The sequence below is a fragment of the Babylonia areolata genome, chromosome 3, assembly GCF_041734735.1.
Source record: "Babylonia areolata isolate BAREFJ2019XMU chromosome 3, ASM4173473v1, whole genome shotgun sequence".
NCBI classification, from domain to species: Eukaryota; Metazoa; Mollusca; class Gastropoda; order Neogastropoda; family Buccinidae; genus Babylonia; species Babylonia areolata.
The window spans coordinates 23621702-23645861 of NC_134878.1; the positions used below are offsets into that span (position 1 = coordinate 23621702).

The window sequence follows — 24160 nt, forward strand, 5'->3', positions numbered from 1 at the left end:
GATGATCCTTTTTGGCATGCAAAAAAAAAAGAAAAAAAAAAAAAAAAAAGAAGAAAAAAAAGAGATACCAATTTGTAAACTCAGTTTATTTTATCGTTGTAAAGGGAGTTCATATTTCAATATTTTACTCACGGAGTACGTTTTATCCACGAAACGTAATATGAAGGCGGAAAAAAGTGCCGGTGAAAGATTTGACAGGAACCTTTTCTAACCTGTTACACACCACAGGACAATGGTCAAGTAGCGAAACACAAAGCTCTGAAACACCGCCGGTGGAGGAGCTGATGGTTCGTGGTGGAAACTCCTGACATTTGAACAAGAGACAAATGAAAAAGAAAAAGATTAAGAAAGAAAGAAAGAAAGAAAAGAAAAGAAAAGAAACGAGGACAAAACATACTGGCCATGTTGGAAGCGTGGTGCGCCAATATCCGATCGATCAGCTGTTCGAGACGGTAAACACGAGGCTTCGGCGTCGGCTGGACTGAAACGAACAAGAAGTGAAGTGATCTGAAAGAATGAAACCACTGAAGGCAAGTGAGTGGAGGGAAAAATAAATTATCGATTAATTAAAAAAAAAAACACAGGAAACACATCAATACAAAAGCAGAAAAGAAAGGAGGACGAGAAGGAGAAAGATGATGAAGGAAGGACGATAGCAATAATAGCGTCAACACAATGCACAAATTTATTTTTTATTTATTTATTAAGACTTCTTGCTATAGCGCATATTCTTGAAGCTCTATGCGCTTTACAAAAGCACTAAAAACATTCACTCAAACATCCCCACACAAACATATGCATATAATTTGAAATATAGGCGAGAGAGAAAAATTAAAATAGGTCATGTCAGTTGATTAAATCAAGAAATGCAACAGGTATTTAAAAAAAAAAATAGACAATTGAAATTGAAAGAACACAAGCACGTATACGCATGCATATATACGTAGGCACATACATACATACATACATACATACATACATACATACAAAACACACAGCGTGCGCACACACACACACACACACATACACGCACACATGCGCGCGCGCGCGCACGCACTCACACATGCACCAACGAACACAAGCCGCATACCCAAACACATTACTCACACACTCACTCAGTGACACACACACATACACGCACCTACAGACACAATACACACACGAACACAGATCAACAATCGAATAATGCAAACTACTGCGACATTACATATATATATATATATATATATATATATATATATACACACACACACATACATTTATATACATACACACATATACATACATATACACACACATATATATAATAAAATAAAATAAAAGTTCCTGCTAAGCATGTCCATGAAGAAACACCCCGCATTACACACACAGATCAAAACTAGAATGATGAAACAAATGTTCAGACACACACACACACACACACACACACACACACACACACACACACACACGAATGACAAACAATTGAAACACACAGGCTACAAAATCACATGATAAAGCAATATTCATCAAACATTTCAAGTAAAAACGTATGTACATCATTACATTTAAGAAATTAAACCTGAAAATGTAAAAATGTACGTATTGTTAAAAAACAACAAAAAACAAAAAAAACTCACACCTCCACCACGTCCACATACACAAGCACACACACACACACACACACACACACGCACACACACACACACACAACTCATCAACAACAACAAAAGCACAACAGATGGACAACTGAGTAAACAAACTACAACATTGCTTCATAAAACAGTTCGTGTTAAAAAAAATAAATAAATAAATAAATAAAATAAATTAATTTAAAAAAATAAAATAATAATAATGATAAATTAAAAAAAAAATCTCTCACATACATATTTATACATTAGAAAACACACAACACACACACACGCGCGCGCGCGCGCGCGCGCGCATGCACACACACACACACGTACCAACTCACCCACCCGCACACCCGCAACACACAGACACAAGCTCGCGCGTGTGGACGTGCAAACACCCGCCACCACCTCTCCCCCCTCGTCTCCCCCCGCTTCCCCTCCTCCCGCCCCCCTCCCCCCACACACACAACACAACACAACCACACACCTCTATTTCATTTCAATTTCATACAACATTGTATGACTGTCTGAACAGGTGTGTCTTCAGGGCAGTTTTAAACTGTGAGGGGGTTTCAGAGTAACGAGTTGTGAGTGGAAGCTGGTTCCAAACAGTTGTCGCAAAGTGAGAAAAAGATCGCTTGCCATAAGTCTTTGTTTTGATTCGAGGAACAGTAAAGGTTCTATTGTCTGAAGAAGAGCGGAGTTGTCTGGCAGGGGTATAGATATGAAGGAGATCAGAAAGATAGACAGGAAAGTAGGGATCAGTGAGAGAGTTGAAGCAAAGAGTGGATGTTTTATGTTGTATTCTTGCAGAGATTGGGAGCCAGTGAAGCTGTTGGAGGAGTGGCTGTACGTGTTCGTGTTTTTTGACTCCGAATATCAGTCGTGCTGCTGAATTTTGAACCTTTTGAAGTTTGTCTAGGAGGTACTGGGGAATGGCAGAGAGTAAGGAGTTACAGTAATCAAATTTAGACAGAACGAGAGAACAGACGAGAGTTTTGGTTGCATCAGAAGTGAGAAGATGGTAAATGCTACTGATTTTCCTGAGTTCATGGTAAGCAAAGCGACAGATGTTGGACACGTGTTTTTCCATGGATAGAGTGTCAGAAAAAGTTACCCCTAGATTTCTTGTAGCAGATGAGAACTGAATGTTTGTGTTACCAACAGACATAGAGGAGGGAGCAGAGTCAGGTAATGGTTTGCTCTGTGAGTGAATCAGGAGGACTTCAGTCTTGTCATCATTTTGTTTCAGTTTATTTACTGTCATCCAATGCTTGATGTCAGTAATGCATTCTTGAATGTTGTCAATGGTGTTATTGATCTGGTCAGGTGTACATGAGTCATATAATTGTGTGTCATCGGCAAAAGATTGGCTTTGGACGTTGTGCTGAGCTGTGATGGTACCAAGTGGCTTTGTGTACAAAATGAAGAGCACGGGTCCCAAAACTGATCCCTGGGGGACTCCGAATTCCAGAAGAGAAGGTTGAGAAAGGTGTTTGTTAGTAACGACAGTCTGGGCTCTATTGGACAGATAAGATGAAAACCATTTCAGTGTTGTGTCAGAAACTCCAAATGAATGAAAAGACGATTAATGAGGATGTTGTGATCGATTGTATCGAATGCCGCTGAGAGATCTAAGAGGGTGAGGACAAAAAGTTTACCAGTATCTACAGACAGCAGAAGGTCGTTCATAACTTTGAGTAGAGCTGTTTCAGTGCTGTGGGAAGGGCGGTAGGCAGACTGTGAGACAGGAAACAGGTCGTTGTGATGTAGATATTCAGAGAGCTGGAGGAGGACAATCTTTTCTGTGACCTTGGAAAGAAAAGAGAGATTGCTGACAGGACGACAGTTTTTGAGGGTGTTTACATCGAGAGTCGGCTTCTTGAGCAGTGGTGTTACAAGGGCTTTTTTGTACACATCTGGGAAAGTGCCTGACTGAAGAAAGTTGCTGATGATAGAGGTCAAGGCTGGGAGGAGCACATCAACACATTCAACCAAAAGGGATGTGGGGATTGGGTCAAGTGCACATGTTTTGGGGCTAGATTTTATAATGACTTGCTTAACTTCTTCCTCTGTGACAGGACGAAAACTGTTGAAAGACGAAGAAGGGTGGGGTTTGTCAGCAAAGAAAGGATCGGGTACAGACTGACTAAATGTTTCGAGCTCATCTCTAATTGTCTTTATCTTGGTGGTGAAAAACTCAGCGAAAGCATCAGAGAGGTCATTAGGAGGAATGTTAGTTGGCAGGATGAAGTCTCTGCTCCTGCCAAGGAGACGGTTACTGGTTAAGAATAAGTTTTTGACAGATGTACTGGCTTTGATCTTTGAGCTCCAGTACTCTTCTTTGGCATTCTGAACAATATCAGTGACTAACTGTTTCGCTGTTAAAAAGATCTGACTGTCCACTGTCAGACCACTCTTGCGCCACTTCCTCTCAGCACGACGGCGCTCTTTCTTGGCGTCACGCAGGATGTCGCTGACAGCTGTGTACCACGGGGACGTGTGGCCTGAAGGCATACGCTTCTCTGTAGCTGGAGCATGTCTGTCCAGCAGTCCGCGAAGGCCATCATCCAGCTGTTGGGCGGAGAGGTCGGGTCCAAGGTCATCCAGCATGTCCTGGACGTCAGCCTTGAAGGAGTCCCTGTCAATGGCCTTGATGTCCCGCACTGTGCGGTAGACAGGCTGTCTCTTGGGGCGGGACACTTTAAGCCTACAGAGAACAGCGGCATGGTCAGAGGAGACCATGTGGTTGACCCGGCAAGAATGGACGAGCTGATCAGCCTCTCGGTGCAGGACCCAGTCGAGGATGTGGCCGCTTCTGTAGTAGGTAGCCTCCTGCACACCCTGTGTGAAGTCGAACCTCGACACAATGTCCAGCACCTTGGAGGTAAGTGGATCGGCGGGCACGTCATAGTGCACATTGAAGTCGCCGACCACCACTGACTTCCCTCGTAGGAGGTTGCAGTAGTCGAGCAGGTCTGGCAGCTCTGTCAGAAATGTAGAGTTCAGAAGTTTGTTCTGTTTGCTTGGCGGTGGTCTGTACAGACAGAAGAAGTGGATGTGTTGGGGTGCTGTCAGTGTGAACTGAATCAGCTCACAGGAAGTGAGAGTGAAGGGGAAGGTGGAGGTGATGGTGATGGGGAGATGGTCACGGTAGAGGACAGCAAGTCCCCCACCCTGTGTTGCACGAGGGAAGGACTTCAGCTTGTAGCCTGGCGGAACCAAATCAGCACATTTGCTTTCATCGCCATTAGTTTTCAGCCACGTCTCTGTTAAAAATAAAACATCCATATTCTCATCCTTGATGAAGTCCACAATCTGTGTCCGCTTAGACTTTGAGCCGACGGACTGTGTATTAAATAGGCCCACAGTCATTCTGGTGTCTTGATGCCGACCATTGATGGCGATGACGTTGCCCATTTGAGTGTGCCCGGAGTCCAGTAAGTGTGGTGGAGTTGCTTGACCATCAGTCTTATTTGATGTTTTTGATGCCCTAAATGGCCTGTATCGTGCGAGGTCATCAGCTTGGTGGTGGGCTGCAGAGCCACAGAAAACATCCACAACAGTCTCAATTCCTCTGCTCTCCATACTGATGAGCGGGATGGGCTGAGGGGGGAGACCGTTTTTCACAGGGCACAGGGGAAAAAATATTAAAATGCTCAAAATGCTGGTAAAACTCATGAGTTCTGTTAGTTTAATAACTTTTTGTATGTAAACAAAATTTAACGTCTGCAGGCGCCTGTGTTCAATGACGCTTGTTTCACTGACTGAGTGCTCGTGCACTGCAAATAACGTGAGGAGTTCAGCAACATTCGGTAAGGTCGTACTGCAAACGTGCCTACGAAAAACTCGTGCAGCAGACACAGAACGATAATGAAACATCTGTTGACCTTCTTGAGTGGTGTTGATATTTTGTTCCCTTCTTCGACAATAGTAATAAGTAAAAACAGTAATTGTGGACAATCTACCAACCTTCTGTCACAACGAAAAACACTTTCACATCCACACACCGTTCAACAACATCTGTGTCGAAGTTTTCCGAAATCGATGCACTATAACAGTTGTAATTTACACAACAAACAAGAGCACAACTCTCACACGTCCGCCCGGAAGTAAACACGCCACTTTCTTTCAAATAAAAGTGATATTGCAAAATAAAACACAGAGGAAGATATCTGGATAGCAGTTTGGTCACAAAGGGACCAGACCAACGTCACCACAACAGTTTCATCATCTGTCAGATTTCATACTTCTAGAAAATGGATTCTTTGTTAAAATTGCTGGACCCCACATCTCTGTTGGTGGGGGCGGTGGTGCTGCTGTGTCTGCTGTGGTGGAAGTCCACACGACGACCCCCGGGTCTCCCTCCAGGCCCTGGACCCGCCCTGCCCCTGCTGGGACACCTGCATCTGATGCCCAAAGACCCACGGGCCCAGTTAATGACATGGAGACGTCAGTACGGGGACGTGTTCAGTCTCTACATGGGAGGCAAGCTGGTGGTGGTGCTGGCCAGCTATTCCGCCATCCGTGAAGCCCTCGTTACCTTCGCTGATGTCTTCTCTGATCGTCCTCATGACTTCAATATGGATCAGGTCATCAAGGACAAAGGTGGTCTTTTCAGATTTCTTTAAAGTTTGGTGTTGAATGGAGGGTTGTGTTTATGTTTATCTTTTCCGAGAGCATATTGTATTGGGGAATTCTAAGAAATCAATAAATAAGTTTTATTGTCCTGTGTAAATAATCCGTTTTGCATCAGACTGACCGTCACCTAACACCCACCAACACACACACACACACACACACACACAAACATACAAAAAAACACACGTCCCCAGTTAAGGGTACATTTTGAATGTTAAGAGTATCCCCATCTTCTTAAAATTATGATATGCCAGAATTTTTCTCATTTTAATTACTGTCATTGCTTCTGTAGGTTTTGATTTTATTTTCAAACGTATGTACTTTTCTCTTGTTTCTGCCTTGCCTGACCATTTACACGTATGTATATATATATATATTTTTTTTTAATTATAGAAAATGTTCCGTTGTTGTATCAGTCTGAAAATCATAACCAGTCACTTTTGCTTGTTGTTTAGTGCCCTGGACGGCCATGCAAAACCCTTGGCAGTTTTTGGTTATATGCTGTGTGTGTATGTGTGTGTGTGTGTGTGTGTGTGTGTGTGTATTTGTGAGATCGGAAAAATATCCACCCTTAACCCGTCAGGTGCGTTGGGGATCGTACTCGGGGAAACTCGGGCTAGAATGCAGCGCTCTAACTGTTTGACCACCGCACACGATAGAGCATGGGTATCAATAAACAATGCCTCTGTTTTTCCATTGTCATTATCTTTGAAGCCAGACTGGACATGGTCAATAAATAAATGCTCCTTTAACATTCCCTGAGCAAAGAAGATGGCAGTGTTATTGTTAAACTGTTAACGACGGTTAAAGTGAAAGCTTAGATCAACAAACCCTTTATATTGCAGATTGTGAAGATACCATTTTAAATGTCTGGAAACAATGCTGTTTTTGGCAACCTTGAATCATGGGAACAATTTCCTTTCACATGAACAGAAGTGAAAGAAAAAAACAAAAACATCTGCTGTTCCATAAGAATGTAAAACTCGGTTCGAATTCCTTCTGCTGTCATGAACACAGCTTACTAACCATAATATCTGATGGTCTTTCCTCTCTATCTTTACAATACAGGACTTGTAGGCTCTTCAGGTGCCACATGGAAAGAACAGCGGAAAACATCCCTGGAGATCCTCCGTGCAATGGGCATGGGCAAGAACTTGTTGGCTGAAAAGATCCAAGAGGAGATCATTCACTACATACAAGCTATTAAGGACCACCAGGGGGCGCCTGTGGACCTTGCCCAGATGACTCAAGTTAGCATCTCCAACAACATCTGCTCCATTTCTTTGGGAAAACGCTTCGACTACGAGGACCCCGAGTTCACAAACTACCTTCAATGTATCAATGAGAACTTTAAGCTGTTAGGAGGTTTGTTTCTCTCCCACTGTCTCTTTGTGTCTGTCTGTCTGTCTGTCTGTCTGTCTGTCTCTTTTTCTCTCTCTCTCAGTCTCTCTGTCTGCCTGTCTCTCTCTCTCCACAGGTACACATGCAGAAACACAAACCACTCTGGAGCGCGCGCGCGCACACACACACACAGACACACACACACAGACACACACACACAGACACACACACACACACACACACACACACACAGACTGAGGAGGCAGACATTCAACTGTTTATCTGTTGACGAAATTCAGATATGAATACATAATATGTACATTTGGTTTAGTTTATTTGCTTTTTTTCCTCTCTAATGGAATGCTTATTTCACCACAGATTATATTTTGCCCAGGGCAGTCTATTTCTGTCCCTGTTCACACAGGAACAGCAATTCTAACTTTCCTGCCTGTCTTGGGCTACATCCCTGGTGACCCATTGAAGAAGAACAAGGTTCTGGCCAATGCAGAAGCTGTGCACCGGTTTGTGGGCAAGCACGTGACTGACCATCAAAAAACCCTGGAAGAGGTGGAGGTGGAGAATGCTGATTTTATCTCCAGGTACCTTCACAAAGCTCGGGTCCATAAGGCACGAGGTACAGTGGACACTGCGAAGTATTTGTATTGATGATTTTTGATTTTTTTACAAATTAACTCTGTCTCTTCTCTCTGTCTTGGGTTCCCCGTCTGTCTCTTTGTCACTCTCTGACTACTCTCTCTCTCTGTGGCTGATTTGTCCATTATGCAAAGATTCGACAGAAAATGAAATGCACTTTGTCCTTTGTTGTCCAGCTTTGAGCAATATTCGAGAATCATTTATTAAGCCTAAATATTATAGACAACCAAATATGTTTAAATTGAACTTGTTAATGTCCTCAACATCCTGTGAAATTGTTGGAAACCTTGCTTTGTATTTATATAAAGCTTTCAAAGTCCGAGAAACTATTACGTCATGAAAACACTGTTTTGTTGCTAGGCTAGTTTTTCATTTGAACTTATGTTATATCGAGTTGTTTTTTTTATATATGTTGTATTATGTGAAATGTTTTTGTTTTTCTTTGTTTTCTATTGCTGTCTGTTCATATACCCCTTCATTAGGGGCCTTGGCCTATATGAATAAATCATCTCTCTCTCTCTCTCTGTGTGTGTGTGTGTGTGTGTGTGTGTGTGTGTGTGATTGTAATGATAATAATAATAATAATAATGTTATTGTTGTAAGGTTCGTTCATTACACCTACACAGAAAATTGGTTGCACTTTTACATACCTTATTCTATTCAACTATAAGCTACAATACATATGGGTCTGTATGGTTGTTTACATTCTTTGACTGGGGGTGCCTGAGTTATTTTTAGGGCTGCTACAATAGCTGTGGTGGCCAAATTCCATGTATAAAACTAGATCACCACAGGGATGGGGAGGTGGGTAAGATGAAAAAAGCAAAGTTTGAGAATGGATTTGTTTACAAAAATCAGTGTGAGAGGTTTTGGTGTTTTTTTTTTTTTTTTTTTTTTTTTGTTGTTGTCTGTTTTGTTTTGTTTATCCTTGGTACTTTTTTCAGAAGAGAACCTGCAGAACACTGTAGCTGATCTGTTTATTGCCGGTTCGGAGACTGTTCCCACTGCTCTTCAATGGGCCTTGCTGTTCTTTCTCCACCACCCCCACGTCCAAGACAAGTGCTTCGAGGAAATCTCTGACGTCATCGGACTTCACCGCCTGCCCACCATGCGTGACAGACCGAAGCTGACGTACCTGGAGGCCACCATCTGTGAGGTGCTGCGGAAAGGGGACATTGGTCCTTTCACTGGTCCGCACACATGTGCTCACGACTTCACATTCCGGGGATATGGCATCCCTAAAGGTGCCACGGTCCTCCCGTTCCTGACTGGTGTCCTACAGGATCCAAAAATCTGGGGAGATCCCGAGAAATTCCAGCCTGAGAGATTCATTGATCCTGATGGAAACCTGAAGAGATTTGAAGAGCTTATTCCTTTTGGCACAGGTGACGGCGTAGCTATGTTTTCACGTGTATGAATAGAAATAGCAAAGTTCTCATGACATTAAAAAAAAAAAAAAAAAAATCAACCCCCCTCCCAAAAAACAAAACAAAACAACAACAACAAAAAACAAAAACAAAAACAAAAAAAACCCAACAACCAACAACAACAACAAAACAAACAAACAAAAAACCAGACAGCAGATTCATTAGATCAAATTTGGTGACTTGATGTTGACAACAATAAAAGACAAAGCACAAACAACAGCAAGAGAAAAATATAGTTAAGTATCAAAACAATAGACTTGACACATCTGATGGTATATTCAGATGAAGTCAGAATCATGTGTATATTTTATTCACTTCAATTTAATTCTTTTAGCATTGAATTTCTTTCTTTAAAATTTTCGGTAAAGCCAATGGTAATTGGAGTAGTCGGCTAATGTGGCGCAATGGTTTATTTGCAGTACTGTGGCTGAAACTGTGCCCAGAGTTTTGTGGTATGTTATCAGTCTGGTCCTGTGCGGTCAGTTTAGCTTGAAACCAAAATGACGTGAATTGCCTTGTTTCCATACACTGGCATGCTAGAAAGTTGAATAACATGAACAAGGAGAAAGGCCAGCAATACCATAGTGGGGTTCGAATAAAGCAGCCATTTTACAATTGAATCTCACTGGATAGTAGAAAGTACAAAATGTTTTCTCTCCTCTCACAGATGATTAAGTTGTGAATGAATGTGAAAATTGATTATGAAAATCCATGCCGACTTTGTAAAGGGACAACCCAGGAATAAAGATATCATTTTGATAGTATAATTCTATGTTACTGATTGTGTGTGGTGTTTGAATTATGAAACCTGGATCGAGAATGTCCATCTTTTGTCTGTTCACTTACAGTCTGTCAGTTTGTCTATGTTTGAATAAATGTGCCATTGTCTGTCTCTCTGTTAACAGGCTACTATGTATATTTGCGGCTATGCACGATTCTATATTTGCCAATAATATGCACTCGCGCATGCCCGTAAGTAGATATTTATGTATATTGAGTACTGTCTGCACATCACAAGCATGTACTATGTATTCGTTATCATTAAAATGCATTGAATCGAATTGATTCATTCATCAATTCGTTGGTTCATTCGTTGATAATATGTTTGCTTAATTATGTATCTCTTTCGTTCACAGGTCGCCGCGTGTGTCTGGGGGAGTCCCTGGCCCGGATGGAACTGTTCCTGTACCTGGCCACTCTCATCCAGCACTTCCGCTTCCTGCCAGCGGAGGAACAGCTGCCACCTCTGGAAGGAGTGTTTGGAATCACTGTTTCTCCACGTCCTTACAAAATCCGGGCTCTGTCCAGGATGTGAAATTGCGCGCGCGTGCACACACACACGCACACGCACACACAGACACACACACACACACACACACACGCACGCACGCTTGCACGCACACACGCACACACACACATCAACACAAAATTACATACACACACACTCGCACGCACGCACGTATTCATGTACGCACACACCATGCCCCACACACACCTCGTAGGAGAATTACACTTCCTCAGATGGAAAGAATTATACTAAAGGCATTTGAAACTAAAAAAACAACAACCATACTTTGAGAACGGCGAAATGCATTCGTAGTGATCTTATCAAACCCTATGTTGAAGATGCCTGAACACATTGTTGATTGCTTTTTCTGTGTATTCGTTGGGTGAGTTGTTAACGAACGCTGTGGCGTTAACGTTAACTCGAAACCCTTTGTCAGAGCCATTTATTCTCACTTCTGCTGTCATTACTCCCACGAGAATTTCCAGAACTTTTCGTGGTGGTCTGTCTACAACTGATTGGAATTGGTGATTGGAATTGGTGGTCTGTGTGGTGCTCCCACCTGAAGCGACAATCTATTGCATTTGAGAGGATGCAGAGAAGAGTCACAAATCTTGTACATGAATGCTAGCATGTGACTCATAATGATTGATTAACTTACATGAGATTATTTTGCCTTAAGGGTAGAAGGATGCGTGGTGATCTCATTGAGAAATGAATAGTAGTAATGTTGATGTGTCTTGGGATTAGTTCTTCTCTGCACCTCAGTATAGCTTCACAAGAAATACTGATGGAAAAAATATATACAACGTTCAACTTTCAAATACTTATACAATAACGTTTTGCTTCAGTAATAGAGTTACTGGTGTATGGAATGAACTGCCACCTCATCTAAAACAAACACCATGCATCTACTAATTCATTCAATAATTAACTGGACAATTATATGAAATTCTCGACTGTTTTCAGAAAGTCTAACGGATAAATAAACCTGAACATGAAGTGTCGAACCTTGACCAAAATTTCTAACAAAATATATAATGAAAGAAAGAAGGGACTATTTCAAACCTTCAAAGATTTCTTGTCTCTATCCTCCTCTTCCTATTACTAGTATACACTGGGTACGACTACAAGTATGGTCTGGTATTCCGTGTCTGGAGTTGATCGTATCCCCAGTTGTGAGTCTGATTTCGCTTGTATCGTTCTGTCTTGTTTCTGAAGGCCAAGACGTTTGTGGTTACATCTTTTCGTTTCATTTGGTGTTCTGTTTGTCTTGATCAATCAAGGGGGGTACCCGTTATGCCGCCGTCCCGTTATGCCGCCGACCCGCTATGCCGCTATCCCGCTTTATTCCCTTTCGCTTTTCATCACATGCGCGTGAAAAGTGATATATGACAGTAGCAGTTTTCACAAATGACGTATATTATGATGTAAACACTAAATGACACTAAAACTCGCCATTTAGAGGCGGGCTCGTGCAAATGCAAACTAAATGATAAAAAATATGTATTCAGGACAAATGTAATACTTTCAATTTTCTACATTTTTAATGAGAAACAAAACCAATAACAAGCAAAAAGAAAAAAGTGTGCTAGAAACGAATTTTAAAGGAAAGTTTCTTGTACGGATCATTTCTCCACTAGTATCTATAGCCCCAAACAAGGAAATGGCGGAAACAATCTTCCAATGTACTGCAAATGTAAAATGCCCTGGTACCGAAAGGGAATAAAATCATATTACCGCAGACCCATTGTCAAACAATCTCTCTCTCTCTCTCTCTCTCTCTCTCTCTCTCACACACACACACACACACACACACACATACACACACACAGACACATACCCAATCACACTCAAAAAGAAATAAAAGATCATAACAACCAATGTTTGTCCCAAACAAACTTTTTTGTGACAAAAGACAATCCGTAAACGGGTCGGCACAACGGGTCGGCGGCACAACGATACGCTCCCTTGATCAAGGTTCGGGTGTTTCAGGTCCCTTTCCGGGTTTTGGTGTTGAAGGCTTTCACTAGCTCGTGTCATATGTCATGGAGTCTGTCTGGACTAAGCCGCTTTACGAAACTGCTGTTCTGATTTTGTTACTTCTCTCCGCCTACTTCCTTTGGACTGAGTTTGGATGTGCCTTTCTTCTTTCTTTCACTTTCATTATGATGTGTGCTTGTAGCAACCGTATCCATTGTACACAGGCCGGTTACCTTACAAATAAAGTTTTTAGTAATGAAGTACCGAGTTCGGAGTCCCCCCCCCCCCCACCCCCCTCTCTCTCTCCTTTATTGGGAAAGTGTGATGAAAGTAATTTATAATGTGTGTGGTTACTCAAGTCACTTGGGGCGCTCGAGTGAACATCTTATATCCACTCCCAGTTTTCGACATGCATAAAAAAAAACCGTCACATAAGAAACACTGATGACGACAATGAAACATGACGCAAAGTAAATGACGCACACATGTTGTTTACATATCAGTTGGTGCATTGACCTTTGATTGCACCGGTGCAGCCATCAAAGAATTAGCAGACATAAACTTTGGCTCTGAAACCCCAGTGGGCAGGTGAAAATAGAATATTTATTTTAACAAAAAGCATTTTACTACAAAGAAGGTGGTGTAATTTTATCACATAGATAGTCATATTTTGTTTTCAAACTTAACAGTAAGATTCCTTGTTCAAGTTGTCAAACTCAAAGTCTTTAGAAAATCATTTCTGTAATGACAGGGAGAAAAGAATTTGGATGTCTGTTCGTGCTGGCAGGGAATGCAAATATGATTAGAAATACAAGAAGAGGCTAGAATTTGCTGCTATTACTACTACCATCACTATTATGAGTTAAGGAATTGACTTCACAACAGACAGGTAATATAATGACGTGGATGACTCGCAACTGAATCTAGTAGGCTAAAGGTAGTGAAATTGTACACACACACACACACACACACACACACACACACACACATGCGTGACTGACTTTTCATTACAGAAAGATACAAAAATATACCATCCACTTTTCTGTGCAGTTTTTTCTTCATGTAATTAAGTCTATTTAATGCAAAACTACTACTTGTGTCTCTGTTCTCACTGATTACTTATAATTAATTGGATGTCAAAATGGGAGGAAAACATACACACAATATTCGCACATGATAATGGTCAGTGCTTGAATAATAATGCATGGCTGAGCACAATAGTGTTAACTCCGACTTCGCAAACATCAACATCAGTCATTGCTGATAAGTATAGCATTGTTGACTACTGCTGGGGAACAGACGGGAATGATCCCAGGCTCTTCCTTCGAATCACTCACGAGCCGATTTTTTTCTGCCTGATCTAGTAATTCTTTATTGATGGTCTAGGTGCTAGTCTTTCAAGTGGAAGGATAAATATAGGTCCTTCGTGTCAATATCTATTCAGCGCTCGTAAAAGGAATCCACGGCAACAAGAGAGTTTCTCTGTCAAAACTCCCAGAAAACCCACTCTAACTGGCAAAAAAATCACTCTGGACAGTTTCGCTTTATGTGAAGTTTTCAAGGGAAGAAAAACAGTTGTTACATGATCAAGTAACTATATTTTCTTGCTAGTAGTTCCAGTTAGAATTTGACATGGACAGAGCTGCAACCGGTTTGAAGACGGACAATAAACAGGAAACAATTGTGATTTCCATCATTTTTTTATTTTAATTCCTCTGTGTACACTAACAAATAGATCTGATCATAAAATTCTTAAGTAGAATAACATGATCAAGTGACTTTGTCTAATTTCTTGCTGGAAGTTTCGATTAGAATTTGATAAGGACAGAGCTGGAAACGGTTTGAAGACGGACAATAAACCGCAAAATAATTGTGATTTCCTTCATTTTATTCATCTGTGAACATATACAAATAAATCTGATCATAAAATTCTTAATCAGAAAAAAAAAGAATTGTGGACACATTGAACAAACGATTGTCCACTGAATGAACGATTGTTCACATAGAAAACAACTATCACCACGTAATCCAATAGTCCGTGTGAACGCATATCATCAAATCACATCGGAAGAAAGAAGGGCTCAAATACCAGATTTGAACGGTGAAGGACTAAAAGCATTAAATATCAACAACCAGACAAGTACAGTAACAATTGCTCTTTTATAAATGGAACACAACTTTAAGTTTAAGCCGTGGTGTGTAGTGTTTTCCAGTCACTTTGCACGTAAGCAAAGGTGCAGAGGAATATACACAGAAAAACATACATTTGTTCACATAGCAATGTGTTATGAATCTGTTAAAAAAATTTTTTTTTCATAATCAGCATACATGAATACATGTTTCTTTCCTTTGATAGGAAACAAGGTTTAAATGAAAAGGAGGCCATATATCATATGAAAAAATATAGGGCCAATTTAGTCCATTTCTTTGGTATGAACTCGATAATAAGTTGAGGTGTCCATTGATACAAGACAACCTTTTCATTATTCTTCAAGCAATAATGGTGATGGGCACCTTCCAGACATTTATACTGATTGACATCCAACATCTTCAGTACTGTAAAAACAAAAGGTAACAAGGATTGTCACCTGTGGAATATGTCCCAGTCTGTTCATTTTCTGACGCCATCGCCAGTTGAAAACAGGCATGAAAGGCGCATCTAGAAAGCAATACCAAGATTTCTTCTATTATTTACTTCAGGCAAGCTGGTGGTAGGTATGCACATAGGTGATGTAAAGCTATTTTCACAAAGCAAAGGGATATTCATTATAGGGTAGCTGTTAGATACACATGTGTGTTAAAATATATGTATGCATTGTGTGTGTGTGTGTGTGTGTGTGTGTGTGTGTGTGGTCACATTTTGGTGTGTGTATGTAACATTGATGTAATGTTTTATGTTAACAAAAGCGTTTTTGTAAAGCACCTAGAGCAGATTTCTGGATAGTGTGCTATTTAAGTATTAAGTATCCATCATTATTATAAAAAAAAGAAGTCTTTATCAACACAACACCACAGCCTCAGTGTCGATTTAATCATTTTAAATAACATTTGATTGACATTCTAGATAATCCATTGTGAAGCTGGCAATATATATGTAGTCTTTTCTCCACTGCAATACCAGACAGAGAAGTACACTTGCTGTCCAACTGTTTCACCACACTTCTGGTACCACACATTTCAAGTTCTGGGCACTGCACGGATTTTGTATGGCTGTGGGGGTTGTGTCAGTCCAAACACTCCTTCCAGAGGCGGCAGTTGTCCCTCTTCCGCTGGCAGGAAGCGGAAGTGCTGGATGAGAGTGGCCAGGTACAGGAACAGTTCCATCCGGGCCAGGGACTCCCCCAGACACATGCGGCGACCTGTGAACAGTCAAAAGTGTAGCCCCAGTAACTTATACGATGCAGTAAATCAGCAAGGAGCAACAGTGAATATTGTTCGAAAATCAAAATTGTAACAAATAATTCATAACCGCTTTAACAAAACGAAGGATAGCATATTTGAACCCACAGAGCCGGTTTGTGTCAAAGATGGTAAAGCAAAATTCAAAAAGGTATTGTCCTTAAAAAGCATGATCCCCTTGATTTCAACCCCCAGACAATCATATTTGTTTATTATTTCAATAATTACCTTTACACATTTCAAAAGCCATGCCCCCCCCCCCCCCCCCCCAAACCCACTCCCTCCCACAAAATGAATGTCCCATATTGGATATGCTAACACGTTTTGACTTGCCAGCAATAAACAATAGTGCTATTAAGAATTAATCACATTATTTTCTTCTCTCTTTTTTCCAGTTAAAAACGGTCATGCAGAACACACAATTACCTGTACTGAAGGGAATGAACTCTTCTCGTTTTGTCAGTTTTCCATCAGGTCCGATGAATCTCTCAGGCCGGAAGTTCTCAGGATCTCCCCAGATTTCAGGATCCTCAAGGACACAGCTCAGATAAGGAATAATGACTGCGTCCTTTGGAATTACGAATCCACGGAAGTTGACATCCTGTGAGGTAGCATGTAGGACAGACAGGGGTACCAGGTCCCCTTTCCGCAGCACTTCACAGATGGTGGCCTCCAGGTACGTCAGCTTCGGTCTGTCACGCATGGTGGGCATGCGGTGAAGTCCGATGACGTCAGAGATTTCCTCGAAGCACTTGTCTTGGACGTGGGGGTAGTGGAGAAAGAAGAGCATGGCCCACTGCAGAGATGAAGACGTTGTTTCTGTCCCAGCCTCAAATAGGTCATCTACAGCCATCTGCAGGTTCTCCCCTAAAAAGAGAGAAAGTTTCGATTTTATCGTACTTAGAAGCATTTATAGCGCTAAAATATGGATATTCATTCACCAGAGTTATATAATATAGAAAGACACATGTTCAGAAAAGTTTTCAGGTTTTCTTCAAGCTCTGGTTTTATGTTATTTTGCCTAAGATAGGACTGGTACCGTCATAAGAAGGCCTCTCTGGCCATGTGATGATTCCTTGATTCCAAGCGATGATACCTTGATTCCGAGTGATGTTTCCAATCAAACTGGGCGTCTAGTCATTCGGATGAAACGATAAACCGAGGTCCCGTTTGCAGCACGCACTTGGCGCACTGAAAAAGAACCCATGGTAACAAGTGTTGTCCTCTGGCAAAATTCTGTTGAAGGAATCCACTCTGATGTGCACCCAATTATATATGCATGCACCCAAAGTCTGACAAGTGCGTTGGGTTATGCTGCTGGTCAGGTATATCTACCTTGTAGACTGGTGTAGCGTATATGCATTTGTCCGAGCGCAATGACGCCTCCTTGAGAAGCGGAAAACAGACTTCAAACAGTTCATATCCTGGACCACATTTCTATTTTCATCCACTTACATATCATGTCCTGTGTACTGCCGGTGTTGGAACGATGGCAGAACAAGCCGGGGCGTGGCTATCATGAATTAGTGAAGATGAAGAGGATGGGAAAAACTGATGACGTGATACAGAAGATGAAGTACACAGGGAGAAAGAAAGGGCTTAGAGTGGGAGGAGGGTGGGGGTGGGTGGGTGGGTGGGGGGTGGAATTCAAATCCTTGGATGCAAACTGTTCAAGGTAGAGACATGCCGGCGCATTTTATTGTCCATTCAGCCTAAAAACACTCCAGACAAGGGGGAGGTGGTTATGCAGTTTCAATTTTCGATGACATTTGTAAACAAATCACTATACTGTCCTAAACTTTTAATGTTTTGCAATAATACTAACCAGTTAACAAACGCGCACACACACATACACACACGCGCGCGCAGTTGGTCAGTTTTGTTTTTCTTATATTAATTGCTTCCGTTATTCGCCTCTCTCGTAGTTATGAACATAGCGTTGTTAGACAGCAGATTACAACATTGTTTTCATTTGAAGATACAGTTGAGAGAGAGAATACAAAATCGAGCATACGAACCATTCAAAGTGGTATTCACATTCCCTTGCTGTTTCTGTTTCTGAATCTGATGAAGGTAGCTGTAGATGAAATCATTGTTTTCCCCCATGTCCTCTTTTCGCTCTTCCAAGGTCTTTTGATGGTCATCTATATGCTCGTCAACGAAGTCAAAAACGGATTTAGAGTAGGCCAAAACGGTCTTGACCTTGAAGGGGTCACCAGGGATGTGACGCAACAAAGGTAGAAAATTCAAGCTGGCGGTTCCTGTATACACAAACAACAAATGGTCAGGTCTTGTTAAGATTTGCCGTGCTCACTTACAAAGGAATAATGATGAAGACAGTATATTTAGTTTCACACTGAGACATTGATACAGACATCTAGCACATATTGAAAAAAAAAATGTTATACGAGTTAAAAAGCTGCTCAGATCTTGCATTCCCGAGCAGAACCAGCCTAAAGAGAAGATGGGAGTGCCAGACCTGCCAATCATGACAGGGCAATTAACAGCAAAGCACTTACAAAAAAAAAAAAAAAAAAAAAAGCAGCAAAGGTGTGAATGCAAGACCAGCTTGTTCTTCAGAAGACAATTTTGACAGGACAAGAAAACAAGAAATAGTTTAGTACTGTGAGTCCTGAAGTGGATATCCTGAACTGAAGAAAATATGCCAAGAATAGATTGAGTTAGTAATCTGACATACCTTTATAGCTGTTTTTGATATATCTATGAAAATCAAACTCCTAAATAATTAGAATCTTAGAGAACGTTATGACTGGTAAAACCTTTTTTACATGAAAAATTGAAATTGTGGCCAACAGTTTTCTTAGTCACAAAGAGGAACATCGTGATCTTGATGATGGTGTTGTTTATTCCATCCTATTGTTTTTGGATGGCATAGCTCTTCTTAGATCAAAACTATGTTCCAAATTCTGGGGTGAAATAAATGTAACAATAAGATCATATACATTCGGAGTTTTTTGGAAATTATCCATGTGTGTGAATTACGAACATTCACAAGGACATTGATGTTTTTACACACACACACACACACACACCATTTTGCCTGTTTCTTTAAAAGCTTAATCAAACAATAAAACCAGAAGCAAAAACAGAAATGCAAAACCTGTTAGCCATTTTCTTTCATATAAAAGAGGCTGATCACTAACCTCCCACCAGCTTAAAGCTTTCATCAACGCAGTGGAGGTAGCGGTTGAATTTGGGATCGTCGTACTCAAAACGACTTCCAAAAGCAATCGAACAGATGTTGTTGGAAATGCTGATCTGGGTTAGTCGGCCAAGACACACAGGCGCCCCCTGGTGATCCTTTATGGCCTGAATGTAGTAAGTGATCTCCTCTTGGATCTTCTCAGCCAGCACGTTCTTGCCCATGCCCATTGCACGGAGAATCTCCAGGCCTGTCTTGCGCTGTTCTTTCCACATGGGGCCTGATGAGCTGACAATGCCTGTGAATTTTATGGAAATTGTGTCATCAAATTGTTCTCTCTCTCTCTCTCTCTCTCTCTCTCTCTCAGTCCCTATAATTATCTATCCATCTATATGTCTATCTCCCTTCCTTTGCTCACTCCTTCTTCTATCTGTCCTCCATACGCGAATCGAATCATTCGAACTTTATCGATGTCACCTTCTGTGTTGTTATCAAACTGATGATGTCATAGCAGGTTGCAAACGTGGCCATGGTAAAAACATAGCTGAAAGCAGCATATGTACCTGGCTTTACCAGGGAGCTTGTGTGAAACAAACAGATGTTAGGTAACGTGAAGACTGTGAGTCGACTCGCTAAACTGACTCAGAACAAATAAAGCCACAGTCAACGGTTGCGGTGACGCCGACGGGTTCCACAGAGTACAAAAGTCTTCATTTGTTCACACACATGATGGTCGAGAGAGACAGATGGGAGAGTATACTCGATGATTATCATTACTGCATGTGAAGATTGGCCAATAAATTTGTTTTAATGCCTGAACCCTCATTGATGAGAAGTGCACGTCATTTCGATTTATAACATCAACGCATTGTATGGACGTGGTGTAGAATATCCACGATATGTAGGGATCACTTGTTATTTCTATTCATGCGTTTTGGTTTGCTTCACGTTTGCGACAAAACGCGTTAGCGACACCACACCACATGGTGATTGACAGATACTGATGGGAGAGCATGCGCGTTGCCGATAATTAATGCATGTAACAGAAATGATGAAAATACTCTATGTTTCAGTAACGTGTCCTTTTCTTTGAACATTTTCAAAAGAATCATACTGTATGTATAAATAATGTTAGAATAACAGCATTCATTTATTATCATATCACGTGACCACTCATGATTAAAAAAAAAAACCCCAACTAAAACAAAGATAGCATTGCCGGAAGTTAACCATGCAAAGTTTTTGTGCACATTGAGGTTAATGTTACTATAGATATACGAAGGGTATGCAGGGTAACATGCTTCAACCAGAATATAAGTAAATTTTCGTTTTCGTTATGTTTTCTGCTGCTATCATTTTTTGCTCGTAAATATTGAAACAGTACGCAAACTATGATGATTACCTCTACTCTTCGTGATCTCATCGAACATAAAAATGTGTGGACGATGAGAGAAGACATCGGCGTAGGTAACAAGGGCTTCACGGATGGCGGAATAGCTGGCCAGCACCACCATCACCTTCTCTCCCATGTAGAGACTGAACACGTCCCCGTACTGACGTCTCCATGACCTGAACTGGGCCCGTGGGTCTTTGGGCATCAGATGCAGGTGTCCCAGCAGGGGCAGGGCGAGTCCAGGGCCTGGAGGGAGACCCGAGGGTCGTCGTGTGGACTTCCACCACAGCAGACACAGCAGCACCACCGCCCCCACCAACAGAGATGAGGCGTCGAGAGATAACAGCGGCATGGAGATGAATGAATGTAAGAACAGCTGAAAAGAAAAATGAGAATGGCTCCCAGTGCATATGATACAGTCATTTTGAAGATGCCCCCTGAAAGTGATGGACTCTGTGTGTAAATATCTAAGACTGTAAACGGATGTTTGTTTTGGTGAATAACTTGTAACCCTTTAAAGCCTGATTTCCAGGCTGAAGACGAATGCTCCAATTAACACAAAAAGCTACAAACCAACATCTAAAAACGGAAACAAATCACTCTAAGAACCACATGAATAATTTTCAGGTGAGGATTCCCACATGACTGCCACATCGGTATTCTGTTTAGGCGAGGTGCCGTCTACTTGTATTAAAGCAACCCCTCTCTTGCATTCTAGATAGTCATGTTTTGCATGTATTGAAGTGTTTCCTCTCAAGCTGGTATCTGGGGAAAGCTGGACAGATGGCAGGATATTGAGCTTATTGAGCTGTCCACTTGGCAACAAAAGCTATCCGCTGGTTCTAAACGTCTGTACAGGGACTCATTTATATACATCCTGTGCTCAAAATTATGAAAACTGGGATCACACAGTTCAGTTAGGGTCATCCACTCCACAGCGGATATATCTTGGGTGTGTTGCTCCACAAATTTTATGACCAACACTACACAGTCATGTCTATATCTCTCGGACCTGGTTGATGCTAGGACATAGTATGAAGTGAGGAATAATGTACAGCCTTCTCACATAGTCTAAAACCAAACTGGACCTCCATGGTCGAATCTTAATCTTCATTCATCATCAAAAGAGAATAAAACTTTGTTCATTATTCTGTGGCCTTCCATTCCCTATTCCCATCTCTCATGGTGACCTGACTGTCATGTCATGGTTCTGGTGAAATCCTATCAAATTCTTTGTTGTCAGCAGATTCGTGGGGTGGGGGGTACTGTCGCTGGATGGACATGGTGGTGGACCTCACTTCAGTGGGAATGTTTTTTTTTATATCTGGGTCCACGACTGATTATTGTCGTTAGTAGAGAGGGGGCGTGAGGTAGGTGTTGGGGGTTAACAGGGAGTGTCTTGCGTTTGTTGGGTTAGGTCAGGCAGAACTGAACACCATAGCACCACTGAAGTGACCCAGCAGCAGTGCAAGTTCTTCCCTCGGTATATGGCTCCTGATGGCCAACACTGATAGCTCTCTGTGGACTGCCAGTGCTGGGACGAACCTGGGTATGGCTGTGTAAAGGGAACATAAGAAAGGCCGGCGAGGGGATAGTGCCACTGGAGCAACGCAGATGTCAGAACAGCAATTTAAGAGTAATACCTGGTGTGTGTGTGTGTGTGTGTGTGTGTGCGTTAGAATTGCAAACACCTCTGGAAACCTGTCTTCCAGGACTTTCGCCCCCAGCTTTTTTCTGACACACTGACCCAGTTTTCGAAATCTCCACTCCTCTCCTTAATGTTTACTGAAGCACTAACCAAGCTGTTGTTTTATTTCCACTCTTCTCCTCAGTGTTTAATGACACACTGACCCTTCTTTTTTTTTTTTTTTTCTTTATAGATACATACAGATATTGCCTTTATCATTTGATGGCCGACAAAATACTATACATATCTTGCTTGGTCAGGTTATGAAGGCCTGTTGGATATTTGAAAGTTGACGATGTTTTACTTCTTTGTGTACAGTTTCTGCGTCTTATTTTTCTGATGTGTAACTGAAGCCGGTGGTGAGTGATACAGGCATTTGTGAAGAGATAGTCCAATAGAGGAGATTGCATGCACCCTTTTGGGGTGCCAATACTCATTTCAGTTCGGTTCAGTTACTCAAGGAGGCGTCACTGCGTTCGGGTAAATCCATGGGCAAATCCATACACGCTACGACACATCTGCTAAGCAGATGCCTGACCAGCAGAATAACCTTATTTATTTTCTTCTTATTTTTCCTCAGTGCCAATACTAAGGACAACTGTCATTCACTCTTACTGTGCGTGCTGTCATTTGAATAGTAGTCTAGGATCCAGTGGTTTAGAGAGAGAGGGGGGTATCCAAAGAGAAGAGTGCGTAAAAGAGTTTCTGTTGAAGTATTGCGTTGAAGGCCGCAAACTGAAGTCAAGAAACAGGATTTGGGTGATTTCATGAGCTGCAAAACAAAGTGGCGAGTAAGGGCAACAGCATCATCAACAAGAGCGATAGGCAAACTGGAAAGGATCAAGCCTACAACTGCCGATGGGACCTAACTTCTTTCTAGATTTTTTTTTTTTTTTTTTTTTTTCGTCCACGGTATTTCAGTTCTTCGTTAGGGTCTTCTGTGTCACAGCAGTGGTTATCATCAGCTTTCGGTTCTTTGAATAATTTAATTACTGGTAAAAAAAAAAATAACATGTAAGAAAGAACTCATAACAGTAGGTATTTTTGACTTACCTTCCGACTGGATTTCAGCTGAGCTGCTTGCCCTTAGCAAATCAACACTACTGACTGAGCGAGCTTGTTGCGGAACAGTTTGTCACAAGCAGCATGAGTGTGGCTGTTGGAACTGTGTGCAGCTGCTTGCGGGCTGCGATTTATATTCTGAACAGATTGAGGTCACACAAAGCGAGCACTTTCAGTGCACATCCTCGGTACATGAGTTAATGGTACTGGCGTCCTCTTAATTCGCCTCTGTGTGTTGTGTTGACTGATTTGCTGTTGGTCCGAAAGATTGTTATCAAGATAGTGCCTAAATCGATTTGTTGCAGGAAGCACACCTTTGTAAGTGTTCAAGAGAGCACCCTTAAAGCGGGTTTTCAGACAATATTTTCTTTCAGGATGTGTTTCTGTTCTCTCTCTCTCTCTCTCTCTCTCTCTCTCTCTCTCTCTCTCACTCTCATCATCGTCATAATTAGAAATGGTTATATATTCATGTATATGCAAGTGTAACGTTTGTATGTGTGAAGTGTCTGTTT

General features: G+C 41.5%; 2 protein-coding genes across 2 annotated transcripts in view; one reads left to right on the forward strand and one right to left on the reverse strand.

Moving 5' to 3' along the window:
• The window catches only part of LOC143280261 (uncharacterized), a 37245-nt gene extending 26254 nt beyond the window's left edge, over positions 1-10991 (forward strand). The window contains exons 6-11 of the mRNA XM_076584892.1: positions 4145-4500; positions 5985-6221; positions 7323-7619; positions 8020-8229; positions 9194-9634; positions 10813-10991. Of these exons, the coding sequence (XP_076441007.1) occupies positions 4145-4500; positions 5985-6221; positions 7323-7619; positions 8020-8229; positions 9194-9634; positions 10813-10991 (1720 nt within the window). The remainder of the gene's footprint in view (positions 1-4144; positions 4501-5984; positions 6222-7322; positions 7620-8019; positions 8230-9193; positions 9635-10812) is intronic.
• Positions 10992-14625: 3634 nt separating this feature from the next.
• LOC143279859 (cytochrome P450 2U1-like) lies at positions 14626-23757 on the reverse strand. The gene is made up of 6 exons (XM_076584117.1): positions 23640-23757; positions 20909-21275; positions 19508-19804; positions 18362-18604; positions 16770-17210; positions 14626-16303 (listed from the first exon to the last, which is right to left on the reverse strand). The coding sequence occupies exons 2-6, from the start codon at positions 21249-21251 to the stop codon at positions 16122-16124; spliced, it is 1506 nt and encodes a 501-aa protein (XP_076440232.1). The 5' UTR covers positions 21252-21275; positions 23640-23757; the 3' UTR covers positions 14626-16121.
• Between the last annotated feature and the right edge of the window lie 403 nt (positions 23758-24160).

Coding starts and splice junctions, on each gene's coding strand:
- LOC143279859 (XM_076584117.1), bottom strand. CDS start 21,251: ATGCCGCTGTTATCTCTCGACGCCTCATCTCTGTTGGTGGGGGCGGTG. Junction 18,605..19,507: donor AAGCTTTAAGCTGGTGGGAG/GTTAGTGATCAG, acceptor TTGTGTATACAG/GAACCGCCAGCTTGAATTTT. Junction 17,211..18,361: donor TGTGAATACCACTTTGAATG/GTTCGTATGCTC, acceptor CTCTCTTTTTAG/GGGAGAACCTGCAGATGGCT.